This window comes from Oxyura jamaicensis, chromosome 13 (genome assembly GCF_011077185.1).
Source record: "Oxyura jamaicensis isolate SHBP4307 breed ruddy duck chromosome 13, BPBGC_Ojam_1.0, whole genome shotgun sequence".
Classification (NCBI taxonomy): Eukaryota; Metazoa; Chordata; class Aves; order Anseriformes; family Anatidae; genus Oxyura; species Oxyura jamaicensis.
In genome coordinates this window covers 6,378,117-6,399,723 of record NC_048905.1, presented here as the reverse complement: position 1 = coordinate 6,399,723, position 21,607 = coordinate 6,378,117, and the positions used below count along the sequence as shown (strand labels likewise).

The 21,607-nt window shown below is 49.3% G+C and overlaps 1 protein-coding gene across 2 annotated transcripts; it reads left to right on the top strand.

Annotated features, from left to right (window-relative positions):
* Positions 1–650: 650 nt before the first annotated feature.
* On the top strand, positions 651–19,812 carry HSPA9 (heat shock protein family A (Hsp70) member 9). Of its 2 annotated transcripts, none has more exons than XM_035338334.1 (16): positions 651–802; positions 2,142–2,229; positions 2,321–2,502; positions 3,001–3,125; positions 4,316–4,389; positions 4,479–4,585; positions 5,316–5,478; positions 6,101–6,188; positions 7,945–8,159; positions 10,567–10,794; positions 11,542–11,646; positions 12,439–12,556; positions 14,190–14,284; positions 16,479–16,571; positions 18,236–18,376; positions 19,046–19,812. In XM_035338334.1, the coding sequence occupies exons 2-16, from the start codon at positions 2,209–2,211 to the stop codon at positions 19,103–19,105; spliced, it is 1,815 nt and encodes a 604-aa protein (XP_035194225.1). In that variant the 5' UTR covers positions 651–802; positions 2,142–2,208; the 3' UTR covers positions 19,106–19,812. The 2 variants fall into 2 exon arrangements, with proteins under 2 accessions (XP_035194225.1, XP_035194224.1); XM_035338333.1 differs by having other exon boundaries at positions 652–802; positions 6,101–6,193; positions 7,950–8,159.
* Positions 19,813–21,607: the final 1,795 nt, after the last annotated feature.

Below are 21,607 nucleotides of genomic sequence, written 5' to 3'. Positions count from 1 at the left end.
ACCAAAATGAGTTCAGGGGACGGGGCCTCTCGGTCCAGCAGCTCTTGGTGCTGGGAGTGCTCAGCGCTGGGTCCTGAGCAGAGCCCAGCACAGGGCCAGCCTGCCCGAGCCAGCCTGTGACACCCTGTTCTGCTTCTGGCATGGGGCAAGGCCACGAGTCCCGAGGGATCCCCAAAACACTCATGTGTTGGGGTGCACTTGTTTGCAATGAGATGCTCTGCTAGAAACAGCAGCCAGAGGAAAGCACGGCACTGTCAGAGCTCTGGGATACTGACGTGTGCGTGCGGAGACGCAGCTGGTGCAAAAAACACGTAAAAACTGTCACAAAACCTTGAGCGCAGATTCTTCAAGTAGAACATCTGTAGCTGACCGCACGCGAGGCCTCAGGAACTGGGTTAATGTTTATTTGCTGCTCCTCATCGTGGCCCAAAGGTTCAGAGTTAAATTAGTGAACGAATTTTTGTCCGCTTAACTGGTAGCGTGTGCATAGACTGCTTCGAGTGGAATTGCTCAGTTCCAGTAATAAATATTGGTATCATAGGGATAGTAACTGTTGTGTGTTTTTTTTTAAGGCAAACAGAAACTTTCTTAAATTCTTGCTTAGTTTGCCCTTAAGATTTTTTAAAAAAATAGTGTTGTAGTCGGGCTGTGATACTTCAGAACTTGTCTTCCTCTGAAAGTCTTGGGCTGAAGATCGCTTCCCGTTCCAGCTGAACCTTCACGAGAACCTCTTTATTTTGTAGACATTCTGGAATGGCCTCAGTCAGAACGTTCTCAGAGCGGCATCCAGCAGAAAATATGCGTGAGTATTGCCTTGCTTTTTCAGGTCTGGATGTTTGATCTTTATTTTGACCCCTGTGACTCCAGAACCGATGATGGGAGTGGGAGATGGTGAAAAAGAGCAGAACTAGAAGCTATGCCTGTCATTTTCCTCAGGCTGTGTCTTTATCCCTGTGCTGTTTGTTTTTCAGGGGAACTTTTAGGATTGTTCTGCCCCCCACCATCAGCAGCATCCACAAAATTCTTGAGATTTGTTTGACTGGGGAGGGAGAAAGGATGGAGAACTTGATTCACACTGGTGTGAAACCGGGGTGACAAGTGGCTCTGTTTCAGTGCAGATAAAGCTTATTCCCAAGAGCTTCTGCATTTCGGTCACTTGTTTTTGATGTTACAGGGTGATGAGAAAAGGGCAGCAGCTGTATAACTTAGTCAGATGGTCTGTGGGCAGCGGTGACTGGGGACACGGGGCAGGAAATCTGCTTGTGTTAGGGAAACGGCCCAGCTCCGGTCAGTACAAAGGCACGGGGCGGTTGCTCATTTTCGAGATCGCTGCCTGATGCTGTGTGAACCGGAGTTAGAGCGGCCGAGCACCCCGGGGAGTGAGGTGGTGATATTCTGGTCATAAACAGGGCCCTGGCCTGGCTTCAGGGTGCTCCTCGATTCCAGAACATGACTTTGTAAAGCAGAACTATGGTTTGGGAGTTCTTGCTAGCCTTGGAAGAGGTAACGCGCTTCCTAGAAAGAAGGAAGAGGTTTAAGTTTCCCTCGTGTGAGAACCGCTCCTGTTTTTCAGAATTAGCTTAGTGCTCTTCAGGAGCAAACAGATGGTTCTTTCACTGCGCCTCAGAGGGCCCTGCGTGGGCTTAGCTGATTTTGTTGTCTTTGTGCATTCTTCACTTCATGCCAAGCAGCAGTAAATGAACGGATCCAGTTTATCACTAGCATCTTGACCCCAGGAGGATGTCATCAGGCAGGTTGGAGTGCAAAAATCAAAAGTAACCCAAAACAGGTCCAGGAAACCTCATGTGAGGAGGGCTGGGCTTGCTTGCAGCTCACCGTGTATCTAAATCTTACTGGATGTTGAGGAGATGTAGTCGAGATATTTCTGGTGAAGAACAGTGTTATGGGTTTAAACAAATACATGGGGATTGAGCTGTAGGCGATCTGATCGAGTCGAGATCCAGGAGGTTTAATTCCAATGCAAGAGTCAGGGAGCACCTTTGGGCCCAGAACAGCATGTGGGTTTGCTTCGGTGTCTAGTGAAAAATGTCTTTGTCCTGCATTCAGACCAAAAGGTTGTTGTATCGAGGTAGGATCTGCCTTTAGCAGTACTCTGATTTTTCCTGTAATGCTCCTTACAGCTCCGAAGCAATTAAGGGTGCCGTTATTGGAATCGATCTGGGCACAACAAATTCCTGCGTGGCAGTTATGGAAGGAAAACAAGCCAAAGTAAGTCAAAAATAAACGTCAGCCTGTGGTCCCAGTCGGTGTTTTCAGAGGCGGTGATTTCTGACGGTGTCGTGTGATGGCTTTCACGTAGGTGCTGGAGAACTCGGAAGGTGCCAGGACGACGCCGTCGGTCGTTGCCTTTACAGCAGATGGTGAGCGCTTGGTGGGAATGCCAGCGAAGCGGCAGGCGGTAACTAATCCGCACAACACCTTCTACGCTACCAAGCGTCTCATCGGGCGGCGCTTCGACGACTCTGAAGTGAAGAAGGACATGTGAGTGGGGTGGGGAGGGCGACTCCACCTGCAGCAGGAAGAGCCCAAAACCCAGTGCTGCGTAACGTGACCGGTTGTGATTTAAAATGCAGCCCTTGTGTGGGTAATGAGGGCTCAAGCAGTTACACCCTCGTGTTTCCAAGTTTTTCTGCTTATACTCTGAGGACCACACACTATTTTTATTTTACGGTTTTCAGAGAAGTCATCAAACAGTGCACCCATTAGTATTTCTCCTTGAGAGCCTTGCTAATACTGTGCAGAACACTCAGCATCTTCCAAGCAAGTTGTGTCTTATTCTTGAGAGCTGTAACTGAATAAGAACAGAAGTGTGTTGGTACTTCTGGGACTCCCTGGACCTGAGGCCGTTGGAAACTTCAGTATTCTCTGTCTAAAGCCTGCATGTTGTTCTGATGATGCTACTTGTAGGGGATCCATGTGTATGTTGATACAGAAATTGCAAATGGAGTTGCTCTAGGGTTTTTTGTCTCTTTCTTCCAGTAAGAACGTCCCATTTAAAATTGTCCGTGCCTCCAATGGTGACGCCTGGGTGGAGGCCCACGGGAAACTGTATTCTCCCAGCCAGATTGGTGCCTTTGTGCTAATGAAGATGAAGGAAACTGCAGGTTGGTGGATTTGGTCGTTGCCATGCACAGATATGAGCATGACGAGTACTGGGCAGCAGTAACTGGCTGTGCTGCAGCAGTGCAGAGACTTGTGCTGTGGGAATTCTTGCCTAGCAGGCTGTGCTGTGGGGCACGCTGTGGAAGGGGGTGATGGTGGGCTGCTAGGAAACCTCAGGGAGGATGAGGGCCTGTCTTAACATGGGATCTCTGGCAAAATACTAGTGCTTCACTTAAAACGCACTCAAGTGCCAAGTGAGCTGATTTTCAACTGACTTGAGTGCCCCCTTATTTCAGAAGGGGGAGCTCCTTTTCCTTGAAAACTGCAGTCCTCGTGCCTCCTAGGCTGCAGCTGAGCACAGGCTTTGGCAGCAGGGTTTTGAGGTTCTTACCCAGTGACCAGAAGTGTAGTCAGGGAATTCTCAAGGGACCTGATCTGTCAGCTGCAGGGGAAAGCTGCATAGCCTGTGGTGACTTTGAATCTTTACTAGGAAGAAATATCCATTGTCCTGGAGATTTTTTTTCCTTCTCAATTCCTAATATAGTTTCTGGAATAATTTATAACAAATCAGTGTAATAGTAAATCAAATAGCTGTCTTTTGCAGCCTGGTTAGGAAAGTATTATGCAATCACTGTGAAGTGTTTCAAGGGCAAGACTGAAGCTTGTGACTGAAGCTTCATGTGAAGGTTTGTTTTTTTTTTCAGTTAGTTCCTGGACACTTGGCTAAAGTTGCCAAGAATAAAATAGGAATACTGTTTCAAAGGCTCGTAAACAAGTAGTGTGTATATGTTATATACCTTAGCTATAAATGTTACCTACAACAGGTTGTATGGTAAGGACAAAAATGATGAAGTGATCAGTACCTCGCATGCTGAACACTCCAAAGAAACAGAAAACAACCTCAGTCTTGCACACTGAGAAGGCTAATTAAGCTCAGGAAATCTCTCTCACTAATGGCATCCAGTTACCGATTGAAGAGCAGAGCTGTTCTGTCAGAAATCCACAAAGTGTTCCATGGAAGGACTTGGTTTCTGCACAGCTCCCTTTGCACCTTCCCAGAAAGCAGCAAGTTCTTGAGCAGGAAGCCATTCTCTTGTTAGTTCAGGGAAATTATTTCAAATCAAGTGGTAATGAAGATTGTGGGATTCTTTCTAATGTAAAAATAACTTTTTGTCTCTTTTTTTCCCTCCAGAAAATTACCTGGGACATTCAGCAAAGAATGCTGTGATCACAGTTCCTGCTTATTTCAATGATTCTCAGAGACAGGTATTCACCAAGCTCTAAGGTTTTCAGGCTTTTAGGCTGCATTTAGTTTCTCTCACTTATCAGCGCTCATTTTTTTCCCCCCCAATTAGGCTACAAAAGATGCTGGGCAGATCTCTGGCTTAAATGTTTTGAGGGTGATTAATGAACCAACAGCAGCTGCACTTGCGTATGGTCTGGACAAGTCTGAAGACAAAATGTAAGCTCATGTTCATAGCATCTCCCCCCTTAACTAAGCGTGCTGTAATTTGCTCTCTAAATGCACCTTCTGGGCTGTTTTTTTCCTGAATCACTGGTTGGAATTCCGCCAAAGCAACCTCTCAGGAGTGAATCAACGCTGTGTCATGTCACCTGTCCTCCGTGTCAACTATACTTGTTAAAGAAAGTTCGTAACTTGCAGCTACAGCTGAAATTGGTGCTGAGTGTTGATAGTGGTATTGCCTGCTGGTAGCAGTGATAGCTGTGGCTCCGGCCAGCTGGGTGGGAGGTGGTCACCAGCGGTGCTTAAAGGCTGCTGTAAGAGGGAGGCTGAGGTTTGGTGCCTGGTAATCCACAGTTTCTCTTCCTGGCTGCGTTCAACCTTCTGCCGCTGTCAAGGGTGGTCATAAAAATGTGGGGGGTGGGGGTTGTTACTGGTCTCGTGTTTGTGACGGGGATTATAGTGCTGTGGAAGCCTTCCGTCTTGTAGGACATGTTTCATGATGGTTCTGGTGTCCTTGCCTTTGTCGTTAGATGTCTCTGCTCAAAGAAGAGGAAAGAACTGGACTCAGGGCGCTCAAGGAATGTGCACACTAATCTGTTCATTGTTGTTTTTAAAGAACTGTTGTGGATGACAGCATGAGTTCTGCACACTTAGCTCTTGGGAAGAATGACTTTGAGCCACAGAGCTTTGTCTAGAAAGTAATGTTTTTCTGTCTCTGTCCATGTAGCATTGCAGTTTATGACTTGGGTGGAGGCACTTTCGATATCTCCATTTTGGAAATCCAGAAGGGAGTCTTTGAGGTGAAGTCAACCAATGGCGACACGTTCTTGGGTGGAGAAGATTTTGACCAGGCTTTGCTGCAGTATATTGTTAAAGAGTTCAAGAGAGAGGTAAGGTACCTCATCAGAACTCAACCTCATGTTACGTTGTCTTCTAACCCTGCTTAACTTCTGTGGAAGGATAAGAATTTCCTTAAATTATTAGGACTTCTTTTGGGATCTCTGGCACAATTGAGACTTAAAAGTACTGAGGATACCTGTTAGCCTGACTTCCAGATCTTAGATTGGTCCTCTCCTGGAAGGCAGAATAAATAGCAGGGTTTCTGCTTTTTTTTTTCTTCCAGCGTAGCAGGACTCCCTATATGTAGTCTGCTTACTTTTACTAACAAGAATCTGTGGGCCGATTGAATGTGTCAGCACAGATGTACGTGGTGCAGTGTTGGCCGTGGGAAACTGTGATGGAATTCCAACTCTGCTCTTCTGTGATGCAGCAGCTTTTCCCAGCTTTTATCTGTAACTAACTGAATAATCACTTCTAGAGCAGAGAGGGCTAACAGACGGTTTTGAAATGGCTTTTGAATCTTTTTGAGAGATCAAGAGTTAGAGAGAAGTTTAACAGGCTCTATTCCAACAAACATCTTTGCAGTCAAGAGTGATTAAAAAGGTGAACTGCAGTGATGAAAAGCTCTCCATGGCTAGCTAACAGTCTGCTAACATGTTTTTTGTTGCTTAGACGGGTGTTGACCTGACTAAAGACAACATGGCCCTTCAAAGGGTGAGAGAAGCATCAGAGAAAGCGAAGTGTGAGCTTTCTTCATCTGTGCAGGTAGGTGGCTGGGCTCAAAGGAGAGTATCAAAATGTTTTACTGAGCTGTTTTGATTATTTTTGTTTCTAAAACTCTGAAGTTGCTTTTCTCCTGTGCTGGCAGCTCAGGGTTCTGTTTAATGAAACAGCATTGGTTTAACTGCAAGCTCTCTTTCTCAGGACAATCTCTCAGTGTGTGTTTAGGAGCAAAATCAGTTGTCAGAAGTGAAGAATGATAACAGATGCTGCCTTTTGCTGCCTGACACCATGTTTGCTCGTTGTGCAGAGAATGGGACCTTGTTCCCAACTTACATATTACAGAAGTATGATGGGCAATAGGGAACTGAGCTGCAGCTAGTGCTTCTGTGTTACAGGAAGGACTTAAGGCTTTGTGCAAGCAGGTCCAAAACCTTGTGGTGCTGCTCGCACCACTGAAACAGCTCATTTGTCTAATAGCAAGGAATAATTTCTATAAAGAATCTTATTTTCCAGCAGAAGGGTTGCTTAACCAATGAGCAGCACACACACCCTTTCCTTTTCACCCCTTTTGTATCTTAGTGTATTCAGGTTTGTCCTCTATTCAGTACTGAATAAGGAGCTGGAGAAGCAGCAAGCTGGGGGTGTAATAGTCTTCCCGAAGTGAAATTAAGGTCAATTATATAGTAATTGAAATGGGGGCTCTGCCAATTTCTGGGTTCTGAATAAACATTTTTTTTTGTTGGCCAGTGGGGAGCTCATAGCAAGGAGTTTAGGCCAGTCACAATGGGCGCATAGTTCTGCCAGGGACATAGCAGGCTCTGTTTTAACTGGCTCAAGAGCTGGTAAATGCAGTCTGTTCATGCCGGGAAAAACTGAATTCCCAAACTCCTTGGTGGAGAAGGGAAAACAACTCACTGCTGGCCCTGTCCTCCCTGGTATTTTTGAGCATGCCATTTGCGAAGTGAATGCGCACCTCTAGCCTGTAACACGAGTGCAGTTCTTGTTCTGCGAAGTTAAATCTCTAGAGCTTAAAGCAGTCATGGTTTTGTAGTCCTGATGATGTCATCATGATTCAGCACTTGAAGGTGATTTCAGTGTAAGACTTGATTTTAAAATCCAGGGTGGGGATTTGTAAGATTGTGCACAAATAGCCCTGAGAAACAGGGACTGTGGCCCAGGGCACTGGTGAACGTTTGGGTTAAAGCAGCAGACTAGTCAGACAAGCTGCTTGCCTTTGACCAGCAGTCATGAGTTAGTTCCTTTGGGTAGCTTACCTTGTGTGAAGTGTTAGGTAGTTGATAGCAAAGTCTGTCTGAAGATGGGCTTGTGTTGTGCTGGAGGGAGGGAAATAAGGTTGTAACTTCACAGGCTTCAGCTCTTACTTCCTACCTGTGATAGAAATTAAATACTGCTGCTCACAACCACTAGTGAAAAGATGGTTTCGTTGTTGTTACTTCCTCTGTAACACTGACAAACCGTGTGCATAAGCCACGATCACACGAGCTGTGAAGAGCAAGAGAACACATTTTCTGTGACTGTGAAAGACCTCAGAGTAACACGGAGTATTAAAATTGGTACTTAACGGTTGTAATTGTGAGATGTGTAACAAAATCTTATCTATTGTCTGAAATGTAAAATACAAACGTAGCTGCTGCCAGGTGGGGACTGGGCTCTGAGCGCACAGGCACGTCCATGTTCTACAACAGGCAGAACAGAACCTGTAGCTTGGTCTGCAACCTGTGTGGGGCTGCCTTGCTTTCTGTTCGTGTTTTTCACACTGTCTGTTTGTGTGCTGCAGACTGATATTAACTTGCCATACCTTACTATGGATGCCTCTGGACCAAAGCACCTGAACATGAAGCTGAGCCGCTCGCAGTTTGAGGGCATTGTGGCTGATCTGATCAGAAGGACGGTAGCGCCGTGCCAGAAAGCCATGCAGGATGCCGAAGTCAGCAAGAGTGACATTGGTGAAGTCATCCTCGTCGGTGGCATGACCAGAATGCCGAAGGTATGAGCTATGTCCCTGTTAGGGACCCAGCTGGCACAGCTACCAGTGCTTGCTGCTGAGGGTGATCTATTACAGAAAGATCAGGGTCTGGTCACTTCATGGCTCCAGCCATTGAAGGCCCCCCAGAGCAGAGCAGAAGTGCTAGGTAGTCCTATGAAAGCAGTGGCAAGGGACAGTCCTCTTCCTGCAGCTCAGCTGGGGGTCGTAGCTGAGTCGCAGTTTAAAAAGACAAGAGAGGTATCAAGACTTGAAAACTCAACCTGATTTTCTGATGCAGACCGAACACAAGCAGTGTTGTTGAGATGTGCAGTGTGCTTTTTTCTTGTGGAATTCAGCATGTGATAAAGGTCCACTTCAACAACAGTAACTTCTCAGTAATCTCTGGCACCCATGAGCTTTCCTCACCTGCGCAGGGCACTTGCAGCTAGCTGTGAAGAAAGCTCAGCAGCACAACTGTTCAGTTACCTGCTGCTTGTGTGTGTGTTTGCTTACTCGAGGCGGTGCTGGCTGTTGTCAGGCATGCTTAATCGGCTCTTCTCAATGCTCATTACCTAACACCTGGTCCTGGTGTTCTGGTGATAAGCACCAAGGAACTTAAAAGCTTGCTCTGCTGACGTGTACAGTCTTGCAGATAAGGTGCTCTGTTCTGGTAATTTACTGCTTTTATTCATAGCAACGCAGACTGTTAGCTCCCCTGAAGTCAGTGCTGAACAGGTATGTGCGCTGCTGTCTTCAAGGGTACAGCTTATCCTTTTCTGCAGAGATCAGCAAAATTTCATTCCACAGGATCTGTCAGGCGTGGGCAGCTTGTTTTTGCTTGTAATTGACAGGTCCTTGCTAGGATAAGACATTGTGCATGGTCCTGCTTGGGGTTCTCAGTTCCTTTTTTTTTTTCTCTCTCTCTCTCCCCTTTCTGATGTGTTATGTGAGCCTGGGGGCTGCAGGTGATGTTAGTGTGTGCAAAAGGTCACCCAGGTAGCGGAACCAAAGGGAGAAGATAAGGAAAAGGTGCTGCTCTGGCCAAAGCTCAAGTGGAATAACTGATAAACCTTCCCAAAGCCCCTGCCAGTCTGGTTGGATACAAGAAAAATGCTGAACTGTCTATGAAGTGAGGAATAAGTGAGGAAAATACTTCTGGAAGTGGGGAAGCCCTTCCTGAAACATGAAGTATCCTTTAAGGGTGGGAGACAGTACATAAATACTCCCTTCACCTTGTTTATGTCCCGTGCTCATGGCTCTGAGGTTATATAATGCTTTCCTGCGTGCCTGTAGCCAGAGTTAGAGCTCTGGCTCCAAGATCAGTGCCCATATGTTGTGCATAGCACAGTGTTCTCTTGTGTGTTGTTGTTTGCTTTGCCCCTGCTAGGAGGGAGCTTGCCTTCTCTGGAGTACTCACGTGGCCAGTGCTCCAGGAAACATAAAGTGGGTGGTTAGAAGTAATGGTTCTTTTGTGCTGTAAAATATGCCTCCGGAGGGAGAGACTTGCACTTAATTATATGTTCATGCATAGTGTCTTCCTCTGCAGGGACCACTGCCTGCAAACTTCTCTTGGCTTACACGCAGAGCTGGACACTTGCTTACAGTGCAGTTTGCCAGGCACGCGATGCTCACCTGTGCAGATGTTTGCCTGCTGAGCCCGCTCAGACAGGCAGGATGCTGTGAACAGGAACCAGGCATCACACCCTTCTCAGCAGGGGAGAGAAACGGGCTACTGAGCTGCGGCTCTCATTGCATTCCCTTCTGGGTACTTCAGCAGTAAATCTGTTGCAATCATGAGCACATCATTCCACAGGGGCAGAGCAGTGAAAAGCTAATAACACAGCTCAAACCGTCTGCTGACATAGCTATCTACCTCTCTGGTGAAACAGCCCATTAAATAAAGAGTTTGAAAACGCTGCCCTTCATACACTTTAATTTTTTTCTTTATGACATGCAAACAAGATGAACTGTCCTTCTCTGGAGACAGAGCACAGGGAAGGTCAGAAATCCTGAGTTGTGCTGTCCTTGGCAGCTGTGTTCTGCCCGGTGCTGATTTGTACAAGTTCCAGGGGAGCAGTCCTCGGCTCCTGCTTGATAAACATGGAGTGATCCCTTCTGAATAAGGCCGGGCTATGTGAAAGGACCAACATAGGTGGGGTGCGCAGGTTGATGGGCAGCTGGAGAGCCTGACTGCAAGAAAGTCTCCGGAGAAAAGGTTTCCTAGACTGCAGCAAGTGCATGTCACAGGGAACATGGAATGGCAGATGAGGGGAGCAATCACAAGCTAGCATTTCTCTCGTGCCACCAGGTAACACAGCAGCAGGACCATAAAGACAAAACCTTTGGTCAGGGTTGGAGCGTTCCTGTGGCTGCAGCATGGTGCAGCGATGGCTCGCTCCCATCTGAGCTGTGCTTTTTCCCCATTCAGGTGCAGCAGACTGTGCAGGAATTGTTTGGCCGCGCTCCGAGCAAAGCAGTTAATCCCGATGAAGCCGTGGCGATCGGCGCGGCTATTCAAGGCGGCGTGTTAGCTGGTGACGTTACCGACGTGCTGCTGCTGGATGTGACTCCCCTCTCCTTGGGCATCGAGACCCTGGGAGGAGTCTTCACCAAGCTCATCAACAGGAATACCACCATACCAACCAAGAAGAGCCAGGTATGAATGGACTCTGTCCAGTGGAGGTCTCGGCACCCAAGCAAGGCTGCCCAAAGCATCCCACTAGATAGTCTTCTCTCCTCAGCTGGCAAAAAGAAGCAGCTTAGAAGTCAAGGTTTAGTGTCCACCAATGAGTATCTCTGTTAATTGTTAGTGTGCCCAAAGGAGGAGAATAAAACTGAGTCCCTGCATGCCAAGTATCCCAGGGTGCCTGTGGCCTGCTCAGGATTGCAGCGTGTGCCGTGATGTAACTGACACATCATCCTGAAGGATCGTGTGGAGACCTGTAACTGAGCACCACGCTCATCTGAGACCTCCTTTCTTCATCTGTGTGCCTTGGAACCTTTCTTTTTCAGATGTTTTTTTTTGTACTGTGGGCCACCAGCATACTTGGGTGTGATCCTTTCTGTCACTTTGCCTTGGCTGGCTCTCCTGGTGTGTGCTCCTACTGATAACACTGGTTCTCTCTGGTGTGGGGCTGGGACGGGAGTCTTGTTGCTTCAGGAGGAAGCGTTCTGGTAATGTGGCTGCCTGCCAGCGACTGGAGCCTGCTGCTGGCATGGCCTTGCCAGTTTTTGTGTGTTCCAACGCATATAAGATGAGATGCCAGTGAACTTGGCTGTGGCTAGTCTTGGTGCTTTGTTGTTTAGTCAGAGCTTTTTAAAGGAGCAGGGACACATGAGCAGGAATCGGTTCATGTGGTGCAGTTTGCTAGCCATCCACTAACTCTGTGTTTGTTTTCCACAGGTGTTTTCTACTGCTGCAGATGGGCAGACTCAAGTGGAGATTAAAGTATGCCAGGGGGAGAGGGAGATGGCGAGTGACAACAAACTTCTTGGCCAGTTCACACTGGTAGGTTGGCTACTCGGTATTCCTGACCTTAATTTTGACCTTCTTTGAGAAGTTCAAAGCCTTCTCCATGTCAGGCCAACCCTGAAGGCAGTGTTAGGGGTGAGTTGTCTTACAGAAGATATTTCACCCTCTTTGTAACTTAAAGAAAAAAGCAATCCCTAAAGTTAAAGCCTGATGCTGGGACAGCTTTTCAGTGGCAGGGGACCAGCCAGTGTTTAAGATTGAGCTCAAAGTTTCCCAGCAGTGTTAGGTGATGCTTTAGGGCTAGGCGCAGTCACCTAGCAAAGCCTTCTCCAGTTCTGCGCACAAAGAGCTGAAAGAGCTCTGTACTACCAGACGTGCACAGCAGCTAACCTGAATGTTGGCCTTTCACTCCAGGCTCGGTGCAGTCCCTATAGAGCAGTCACTTTCCAGCCTGGTACCACTTTTCTGCAAGCACGTGTGCATCTGCCCCGCTTATGGGAGGACAGTTCGGCACTTGGTGTGTGCAGCACGTGGCTGACTGTGGCTCCATGCACAGAATTGGTTTGTTCAGGTATCAGTCAGTGTCAGCGAAGTTTGGCAGTTAGAACCATTGGATTCTGTCGTTGCTAAGAAGTAGTTCCTAAGGTAGGAGTCTATGCTGTTAAATCTGTTAAGATGCTGTTAATTCTCCACGTGATGCCAATGGGCGTTTTGAGGGCTCAGCCCTGAGGCTTAGTTACCAGTCGATTTAACTGGCAGATCACCAAGGTGAGGTGCCCAGCATTGGAGCCTTGCACCCTGAGCTAATGGCTGAGCTCTTCTTCTCAGGTTGGGATTCCTCCGGCGCCACGTGGGGTGCCCCAGATCGAGGTCACTTTTGACATTGATGCCAACGGTATCGTTCATGTGTCAGCCAAGGACAAAGGCACCGGGCGTGAACAGCAAAGTAAGTGCTCCACGGTGCTGCGTAGGGGTGGGAAGGGCAGGTGTGGAGCAGGGTCCTGTGCCCCGAAGGGACAGAAATCAGGGACTGGGAATCCTGCACCTTGTCCCTGTGCTGTGCTCCTGGGCACAGTGCTCCTCGCGGAGTGCTCTCTGCCACCACACAGAGGTGGCCGAGGCTGCTTGCATGGAGGTACCAGCTTTTAAGGGAGAAATCAAACTGGGGAGACCCCTGTAAAATCCGAGGCTGAGTACACCAGCGTTGTGCTGCCACCCTCTTTTGGTTCTGATCTTTGGCAAAGATCTTGAAATTCAGGCATACTGAAGCAGCAGGTATTTTGAGAGACCACTTGATTCGCTTTCCTTTGTTTAGGCTGCAAACATCTCTAAATGGCAGGGGGCTCAGGGACTTGAAGCTGCCAGTACGTTGTGCTCTGTGTGCAATGAAGTGTTAGGCCCAGCGTTCTGGGGTAATTAACGGCGTGGTTGACTCTTTATAAAGCCCTGTTGTGGGCTTAGAAAATTAATTTGAAGCATTTGTAGATTCCCCTGGTACAAATAGATCGCTGTTGTGCCTGTGACTGGGCAGGCTCTACACTGCCCTTCAGTCATCTCTTGGAGGGAGTGACTAGAGCAGTCGGATGCATGCTCCAGTTAAGGAGAATACTGTTAACTCTGCTGGCAACTTGAAAGTATGTGGTGTTCTTAATCATGCTGCTTGGCTTTTGGCATAAACTTGACTCCAAAAGCACACTGCATGTTACTTTGATTTCTTTGTAGATTTTTCTATCTGCGGCAGCCTTCTAGCTCTAAATAAATAGGCAACCTGATAATAGGCAACTGGAATTTAAGTTGCCTCTCTGTCTGCAAATATGGTCCTAACTGGAAGGCTGAACTCCTCACCCACAGCTGCGTCCAAAGGGTGTGTGTGTGCCTTTGTTCAGGGTTTTGTACCCCTGGCGAATAACTATACAAAACTTTGGGGCCTGGCATACCATTTTTTTGACTGCAATATCCAGGATGTCAGTCCGCCCGACCAAGTTATGCTTTTCTACAGAACTCAGTTTACGTCTAGGCTATATGTTTTGGCTTTTAGACACAAATGGAGAAAAATAGGGGACCTTTAGGTGCCCACCTACGGAATCATGCTGGGCTTGCTTATCAAGGGCAGCATGATAAGCTGGGTAGGGAATACTGTTACTGTGCTACCAGCCTGAACGTCTGTCCAGTAGTGAAAGGAATCTGTGTCCTGGTAAAAGCAATTTGGTGATGGGGTTTTTGTGGTGTTTTTCTGGGTTTTCATTTTTTAATCTCCCCCCTTTTGGTTTGGGGGCTTTTTGTGCATGTTTGCTTTCCAGAAGGAGTAACTGGAGAACAAGGTGATTACAAAGAAATAGGCAGGAAGTGTCTGGCAGAGCTGGGGAGGAGGGAAGGAGGGAATTTAAGATGTCAGGCTTTTATCTTGCCAACTGCATCGATGCCCCTTCAAAGGCTGGTAGTCTTTGTACTGCCCACGGGGTCTGCACAGGTGCAGAGTCCCTGAGCAAGGCTGCTGATGTGGAGAGGGTTTGGGAAATTAGTCTCCTTTCCTCAAAGAGGAGGGCACATTCTTTATTAATGTTAATTCTCTAATGCAGTTGTTATCCAGTCTTCTGGTGGCCTTAGCAAAGACGAAATTGAGAACATGGTGAAGAATGCAGAGAAATACGCAGAGGAAGACAGGCGGAGAAAGGTAACGAGGCTGCTGCGGCACCTCACAGCTTGCAGCGAGCCTGCTGCTTACTGCCGTCGTGTGCCATTAACCGTGCTGACCTTGAAGGAGCTGGAGGTTCTGATCTGCACAGTCCTGAGCCGTGGGCCCGTGCGGTTACCTGGATATCTGCTTGCTTCCCCGTATCCAGTTCAGACTCCACAGTTGCAAGGCAGGCTGGGCTGGGTAACTGGCCCTGTGCGATTAGTAACTTAATTCCTCCCTGAAGAGTTACTGGGGCTTGGAGGCAGCAGTAAGCAAACTCACCTGCCTGCTACTCGTGACTGACAGCTTTGCAACTGTAGCTAATGCTTTCTGTCACCAGTGCTCTGTGCTGTTCAGCTGCCCGTTATCCTGGCTGTTTATCTGAAGGTAGCCTGCTGCAGCCAGCTTCTCACAGTGGGGGCGTTGCATTTAATTGCAGGCAGTACAGGGGATATGCAGTCTCCTTACGAGTTCATTTTAAAGCCGAATTTATAGAGCCTGCTAAGCAAAGCTGCACCACATCCACCGCGTCCTATTCCTCCCTAAGTGGGAAGTTGCTTTCTCTAGTCTTTAAAATCTCCCTGTCTAGCACCTTGAACGCGCAGTGCTTGCCCTCAGCGCAGGTGAAGCCGTCAGGAGGTGTCTGAAAGCCTCGCTGACTCTGTCAGAAACGTCTGATGCTGGCCATGGTTGAGCGACTGAACCTGTGATACTCGCAGGGTTAATGGTTGGAACTAATTGGTTTAATGAGGGTAGAACTAATGAATGACACTACTAAATACGGAGCATTGATTTTTAAAGCAGACACGAGGAAGGCCTGCTCAGGGATATGACACCAGCCTATGTTCAGTGATGGCTGAAGCCGCACGCTGCATTTATCTGCTTTGTGTTCCCCTAGTCTGTATTAACCTGTCTCAGGCGTTCGTGCGGCCCCTACTCATGGTAGAGAAGGGATCAGAAGAGGACCAAAGGAGAAAGTGCATGGAATAAATTCACATGAAGCAGCCTCCGTGTGCTGTAAGAGCTCTAGATCCACAAAAGATTGGCTTAACCTGCAGGTTAGGTGCAGAGCACTTAGACTTTGGTCTGGAAGCCCCACTGGTTAAATAACTGCATCGTTGCTGGGAGCCGAAGTGGTGGCACAGCACTTGAAGAGATTGTGCTGAAATTTCCTGTTGCCGTTCTTTGACTTTGTACCTTAAATCATGGAGGGAGGAAGTTCTTCCCTGTTACAAAGTGGGATTCATCTCTGCCCAGTGAACTACCGCATGGAGGCTGCTTTCTTAACGGGCACTTCTGTCTCTTTATAAGACCTGCGTAATTTGATTGTCAAAGGTCCCCTGGTACACCTTGCTGATCGTGGTTTTACCACCATGGAAGTAATCAGTGCATACACAGATAGCACTCCGCTGGACTTAACATCCTACTGCCAACTCTCACATCCCACAGAAAGTACAGGCACAGCACAGCAACTAAATAATTTATCACCTGCTTTCCTCCGTGAGGCTCCTGAGCATGTTATCACACCCTTGCTCAGGTAGACCCATCTTTGAGCTGGAGAGGGCTGGGTGTCCCAGAGGCTGCTGCTGAAATAGCTCATGCTGACATTGGGGCTGAGTTATGTCTGAGAACTACCGTGCTCACTACTGTCCTCAGAGCCTCCTCAGTCACCTGTTGGTCGTCCTCGCAGCACTAACATCAGGAATTAATCCTTCCTACCTAGCACAGTGGTTATTTCATCGCTGAGTTGTTGCATGTACTGCTAATAAGGAAACACCAGTACAACAACCCCACATTTGAGTTGTCTCTAGTGCCCACGTTGCTCAAGAAGCCCAAGAGTATTCTTGGAAAGCTCCGTGGCTTCCTCAAGGAGCAGAACACAGAGCTGTGCAGTCTCTGCACTGGCTCACTTTTCCAGGTGCCAGCAGTAGTGCTTTGTTGGTTGCTTCTGTTTTGGTGGGTGTCAGAGGAAGGACTGTCTCATGTAGGCTGCCTGCTTGGGATTCGGTGCCAGAATACCCCTAGAAGTGGTTGGCTTGCATTTCCTTTTTCCACCTTGCCATTAAGAAGGACCCTGGCTGGGAGCTAGAATGGAGTTTGGGGAAAGAAATGTTAGCCGCTAGCTCGCGTGGAGCGCAGCTCGGAGCGCCAGCGCTGTGTGCAGTAGGCCCTGATGAGCTCTCTTCCCCAGGAACGCGTGGAAGCTGTCAACATGGCCGAGGGCATCATCCACGACACGGAGTCTAAGATGGAGGAGTTCAAGGATCAGCTGCCAGCAGATGAGGTAGGTGACACCCGATGCCGTAGGGTAACAGAGGTGAGGATCTTCGCTGTATCTCTGCTCAAGCTCCTGAACTCCTCGCTGGCCCTGGGCTGCGGAACCAGCTCGGTGTTGCCGTTCTGTGTAAGGGTGGCGCGGTCATCGGCTCGTCCGGGTTTTGCACTTGGGTGGGATGAGTATGGGGAGGTGTAAGAGCAGACTTAGGAGGGCGTGGTTTGAGTAAAAGCAAATATCCTATTTCAGAGCGTGAGTTGGGTGTCAGTGAAGGTCTAAGAGCCTGGGAAGCTGTTAATGAGAGGCTTCTGCATGAGTCGTGTCCTTGGCCTGGCCTTGGAGCAATTTGATAAGAACTGGACTATGTCCTGCAAGAGAGGGGAGTTCTGCTCAAAAGCTAGAGATTCCAAGCAGCGCCTACCCGGCGTTCGCAGAGGGACAGGGGAAAGCTGCTGTGCAGTCCTGGCAGTCTCGGTGGTGTGAACGCAGCATCCGAGAGCTTGGAGGCAGTGAAAATGATGGTATCCACTTAGCTCCAATTTTCCTTCTATCTTTGGAGTGAAGTGGATAGTTAGTGTCAAAGGAGTGCTTTTCGTGCCTTCCTAAGTGACGGTTTAATTTCAACATTATGAATTTCAAAAGCCAAGTTTAAAACAGATTGCACAATCTTCAACTTAACAACTCTTGGGAATGGGATAAAAGGGGCTCTGTGAGGCATTTGAGGGAACAAGATGTTGGTTTGTTGGTAAGGAGCCTCTGATCACTTAAAATTCTGTTTTTCAGCTCAGGTCCTCTGTGTCTGGGATTATGATTGCTGGAGTTTTCTCTCGCAGGAGCAGAGCCTGTATCTCTGTTCTTCACGAGGACTGTTTCCTGTGATGTTTTTGGGGGGAATACCAACAGAAAGAGGGGTAGCAGTGCTTGGAAGAAGGTCTGGGTGGAGCTGGGAGCCTGGCACAGAAGGCCTTGATTGCCTTCCCCATCCCACAGGTCTAAATGAGGAGCATTCTGCCCACGTTTTCCCTGCGAATGCTGCTGAGCAAGCGCTGCCGGCACAGCTGTCCCCCAGTAACCTCCCTTCTCCAGGCCTGCCTCGCCAGCAGCCTGCCAGCCTGACAGAGAAATGCCAGACTGTGTGGAGGGTTTGACAGATGGCTACAGGGGCTGGGATGAGACCGTACTGCTTTTGTTTGCCTCTCTGCTCCTCCCACGTGCAACAAAGGGATTAAACAGGGCTGTGAGCAGCATTACTCGTTGGCTTCCTGACAGTGCCTTAAATATAGATGAAAACCGGCTTTCTTTTCCCTTTACCCTGGCTCCCGGGGTGACTGCCTGGCTGGTGAGGTGTGCCAGGGAGAGCAGCTCTCCTCCTTGGCGGGCTGTTCAGTCTCTGCAGTGCTTTCTGTCCTTGGCGCCTCTGCTGAGACTGCAAACGAGGGGACCGCTTAATGCCAACTGTGGTGCGTTTAGCGAGGTGGACACATGCCCATTGGGGACGGAGCGCGGTCCCAGTCCCTGCAGACCATATGGCTCAATTTGAGACTCTACCTTCCCAGCTTCTGGCAAAAAACTGTAGTTTTGCTGTGGCCACTAGGTGGGTGAAATGACAGGACTGAGATTTTTTTTCAGTGAACGGGTGCAGCGGGATCATGTTTGTCTTGTGTTCTTTGCAGTGCAACAAATTGAAGGAAGAAATTGCTAAAATGAGGGAACTTCTGGCTCGTAAAGACACCGAAACGGGAGAAAACATCAGGCAGGCAGCAACCAGCCTGCAGCAGGCTTCCCTGAAGCTCTTTGAAATGGCATACAAGAAGGTAGGTTCGCGGTCACTTAGATGTTACAGTGCTCAGATGGGGAGGGGGGAGTTGGGCCACCAAACACCTAGGCACGAGCTGTGCTGGAGGTGGTGCTGAGTCTCAGCACAGCTCCCTTTGGCTGGGGCTTTCCGCTATGTCTGCAGGTTATCTAAAGTAATGTCTGGAATAACTTGAAGATGATCCTGTAACGGGCTTCCTGTTGAGCCTGCCTAAAACCACACTAGTCAGACCAGCGGGATTTTTCTCCCAGTCTTCCCAGTGAGAGGCCTGCCTGGCCGAGCCCCTTTGGGCAGACGGGTGCTGACCCTGACCGGGGACGTGTGCTGGGATGGAGATGGCACACACCGGCCAGGTGACCTTGGTGGTGCTAAGCCGCCCTTCTTGTGGAAAGCTGCTTTCTGGTGTCAAACTGACAACGTTCAGTGCTGCAATGTAAGCTCGTTATGTCCACTGGGAATGAGTGAATAATGGGAAGATAATTTCCTTCCTCTTAGCAGTCATGCGGAGATGGAGATTGCTTCCATTCTCCAGTGGACAATTACCCTTTTCTCTGGAGAAGGGTTTCTTCAGTCTAGAAGTAACCTAAACAGCTAGTTAGGGGAAAAAACCATGTCTGGGGAGAAGCACGTTGTTGTTGCTGCCACTAAGAAGCTCTCTCTTTCACAGATGGCCTCGGAACGAGAGGGTTCTGGAAGTCCAGGAGATCAGAAGGAAGAGAAGCAATAGGAAGTCTCGGCCTCGCCTTGACTAGCGTACAAAGAGGAGGTGGATGTTCTTGATGCTTGGGAGAGAAGGCACCTTCCTGAGCAGAAGTGGGCAGAATTCAGACTTACTGTGTTTTTGCAGTATTCTATATATAAAATTCTTTAATGTATAAACTTAGTGATGTGTCTGCTAGGTAAATTGTCACATGATGAAAGTTAATTCATGCAAGACAAAGTTCTAAGTGTTTGGCCCTGCGGTATTCAACTGAGGCACCCGAGGACTTGCTGATCATTTGTTTCTGATACTCGACACAATGGTGTACTAAATCTGGTAGCGGAGTTTGGAAACCATGTTAGTAAATCAAAGGTGGAGATGGAGGTTCTGGTGGAAGCAGGCAGAGAGAAACACCTGTCTGGATCCTCCTCGTGCACTTGTGAACAGGTCCTGAGGCCTGTGAACAGCAAGGGTAAGGCTGGTTACGTTGCTAGAGAACATGCAGATCTGCAGCTAGTACCCTTGTTCTGCAGGAGGTGGGTTCTTCAAATTTAGCTGCAACATTTCTTACAAAAGAGGCTACACGGAAGCTGCATACTTTACTTGTCTGAGCCTTCTGCTCCATCCTGTGTCTGTTCTCTGCTTATGGCAAAACAATTTCCTGGAAAATAAAACTGTTATTGGATCCGTTCTGGATTTTTTTAAATAAAAGCAGAAAAGTGTCCAACCTGGAATTTGTGGTATCATGCCCTTTGTTGGAGAAGGGGAGGCTGCTTGTGAGAGCTCCTGTGAAGGAACAGCCAGCTGTAGCAGCACGGGGTTTCTCAAATTTGTGCTTGATTCAAGTGCAGAAAGAATGCACCTGGTGTCAGATTAGGGTCCGTTCTCTCTACTCCCCTGGAGCTGCCTGGAAGTGCTGCTGTGATCTGCAAGAGCTTGGCCGGGGGCCTCTGCCTTCAGGCCCTTTGTGCTTGGGCTCTGTCCCCTGAAGCAGCAGCCTGTGGACTGAGAGCAGCAGCTGCCTGGTGCTGCTTGTAGCAACCCAGCCTTCCCCCTTGCTGTGCAATACATGTCCCCCTTGTCCTGGTACACCGTCACCTCTTAATTCTTGCTCCTTCTCTTCTGGTGCTGTGGGTGTAATCTGCAAGGAAAGGAAATTTTGTAGCTGCCCTGATGTGGCAGCTGAGATACATAGCCGAGAGGAAGAGGTTTATTTTTCCTAGCACTAGGCACTTCCCCTATGAGGATGGCTGTGAGGCCCGGAGCCATTGCCCTTCCTCTTCTTGCACTCATGAGCTGTAGGGGGGTGAGAGCGGCTGCTTCAGCCACTGAGATCTCTCTGGCAAGAAAACCCAGAGGCAGCTTCCACTCGAAAATGAATGGAAAGCTGACCTGGCCCCCTGAGGCTTTTTCCTGTTGCCCCTTAAAAGAGTGGTGAGCAACCTCTGCATGAAGCAAAAGGGAACCTGGAGCATTTCTGTCTGGACAGAAGGTGAAGAAGAGGCCTGGCGCAGCCACGGGAAGAGCTGAGAGGCAAAGCGCTGCGTGGCCAGGCTGCGGGGAGCGAGGTGTGAGGAAGCTGGCTGAGGGGTTGCATGTGCTGCTGCTTGTGCCACCTGGGCCTGCAGGTGTGTGTGAAGCGGTGGCTTCGTTCTGTCACGGCATAGCCCCAGCGCTGTCCTTCCTGGGGGTGGTGGTAACGGCAGGGAGCGCATGGCTGCGTTGGGAGAACGGATCTTACACGGCCAGGCCGCAGGCAGCTCCTGCCCTGGGTTGCCCGGTGCTGCCTCGTGTCGCGAGCCGCCCCCTGCTCGGTTACCACCTGGAAGCCAAGGACCGTTCGGCACAGCCAGCCGGGTTCCTCCGGGCGCTCGGCGCTGAAACAAACGGCTGTGGGTGAAATGGTTCAAAAATGGCCCCCACAGGGGGGCTCCTGCGCCCTGCCCCAGCTGCGGGTGGGTGGTGTGGGGGGGGGGACAGCTGGGGACAACCCGGCTGCTGCTGGGCTCCTGCTGCAGCCTGGGGGCCACGGGGTGAGGGCAGGGGAGCGTCTTCATCATCACCACCATCATCGTCATCGTATTCATCATCTTCCTCACCACAATCATCATCCTCATCATCACCATCATCCTCATCGCCACCACCACCTTCTTCATCTTCACCATCATCATCATCTTCATCACCGTCACCTTCCTCACCACCATCATCTTCCTCATCACCGCCACCCTCACCACCACCGTCCCCACCCTCGCCCTGTGCCCTCGGGGGTCCCGAGCCACCCACCAGGGTTGCCGTCCCCCCTCTCGCCCCCTCCCTGTCGCGACATGGCCCGCCTGTCGCGACACCCCGTTCCCCACAGGGCCGGCCGGTACACGCCCTCCGTGCACGCGCAGCAGACGCTGCTCACCGCAGCCCCTCAGCCCTGTGCGCGGGGTGGCGAGCCGCTAATTAACCAGGCGCTAATTAACAGCGGCGGGGAGGCCGCGTCCCCTTTAAGCACCCCGCACCCCCCCATCCCGTCTCGCGATA

Bases quoted from the DNA above. Each gene is read 5' to 3' on its own strand.
- HSPA9 (XM_035338334.1), top strand. From the start codon at position 2,209: ATGGAAGGAAAACAAGCCAAA. The intron at 6,189-7,944 runs TGCAGGTAGGTG...CTGTTTGTGTGC, and splicing joins GTGTGAGCTTTCTTCATCTG to TGCAGACTGATATTAACTTG. The intron at 18,377-19,045 runs GTAGGTTCGCGG...TCTCTTTCACAG, and splicing joins TTGAAATGGCATACAAGAAG to ATGGCCTCGGAACGAGAGGG.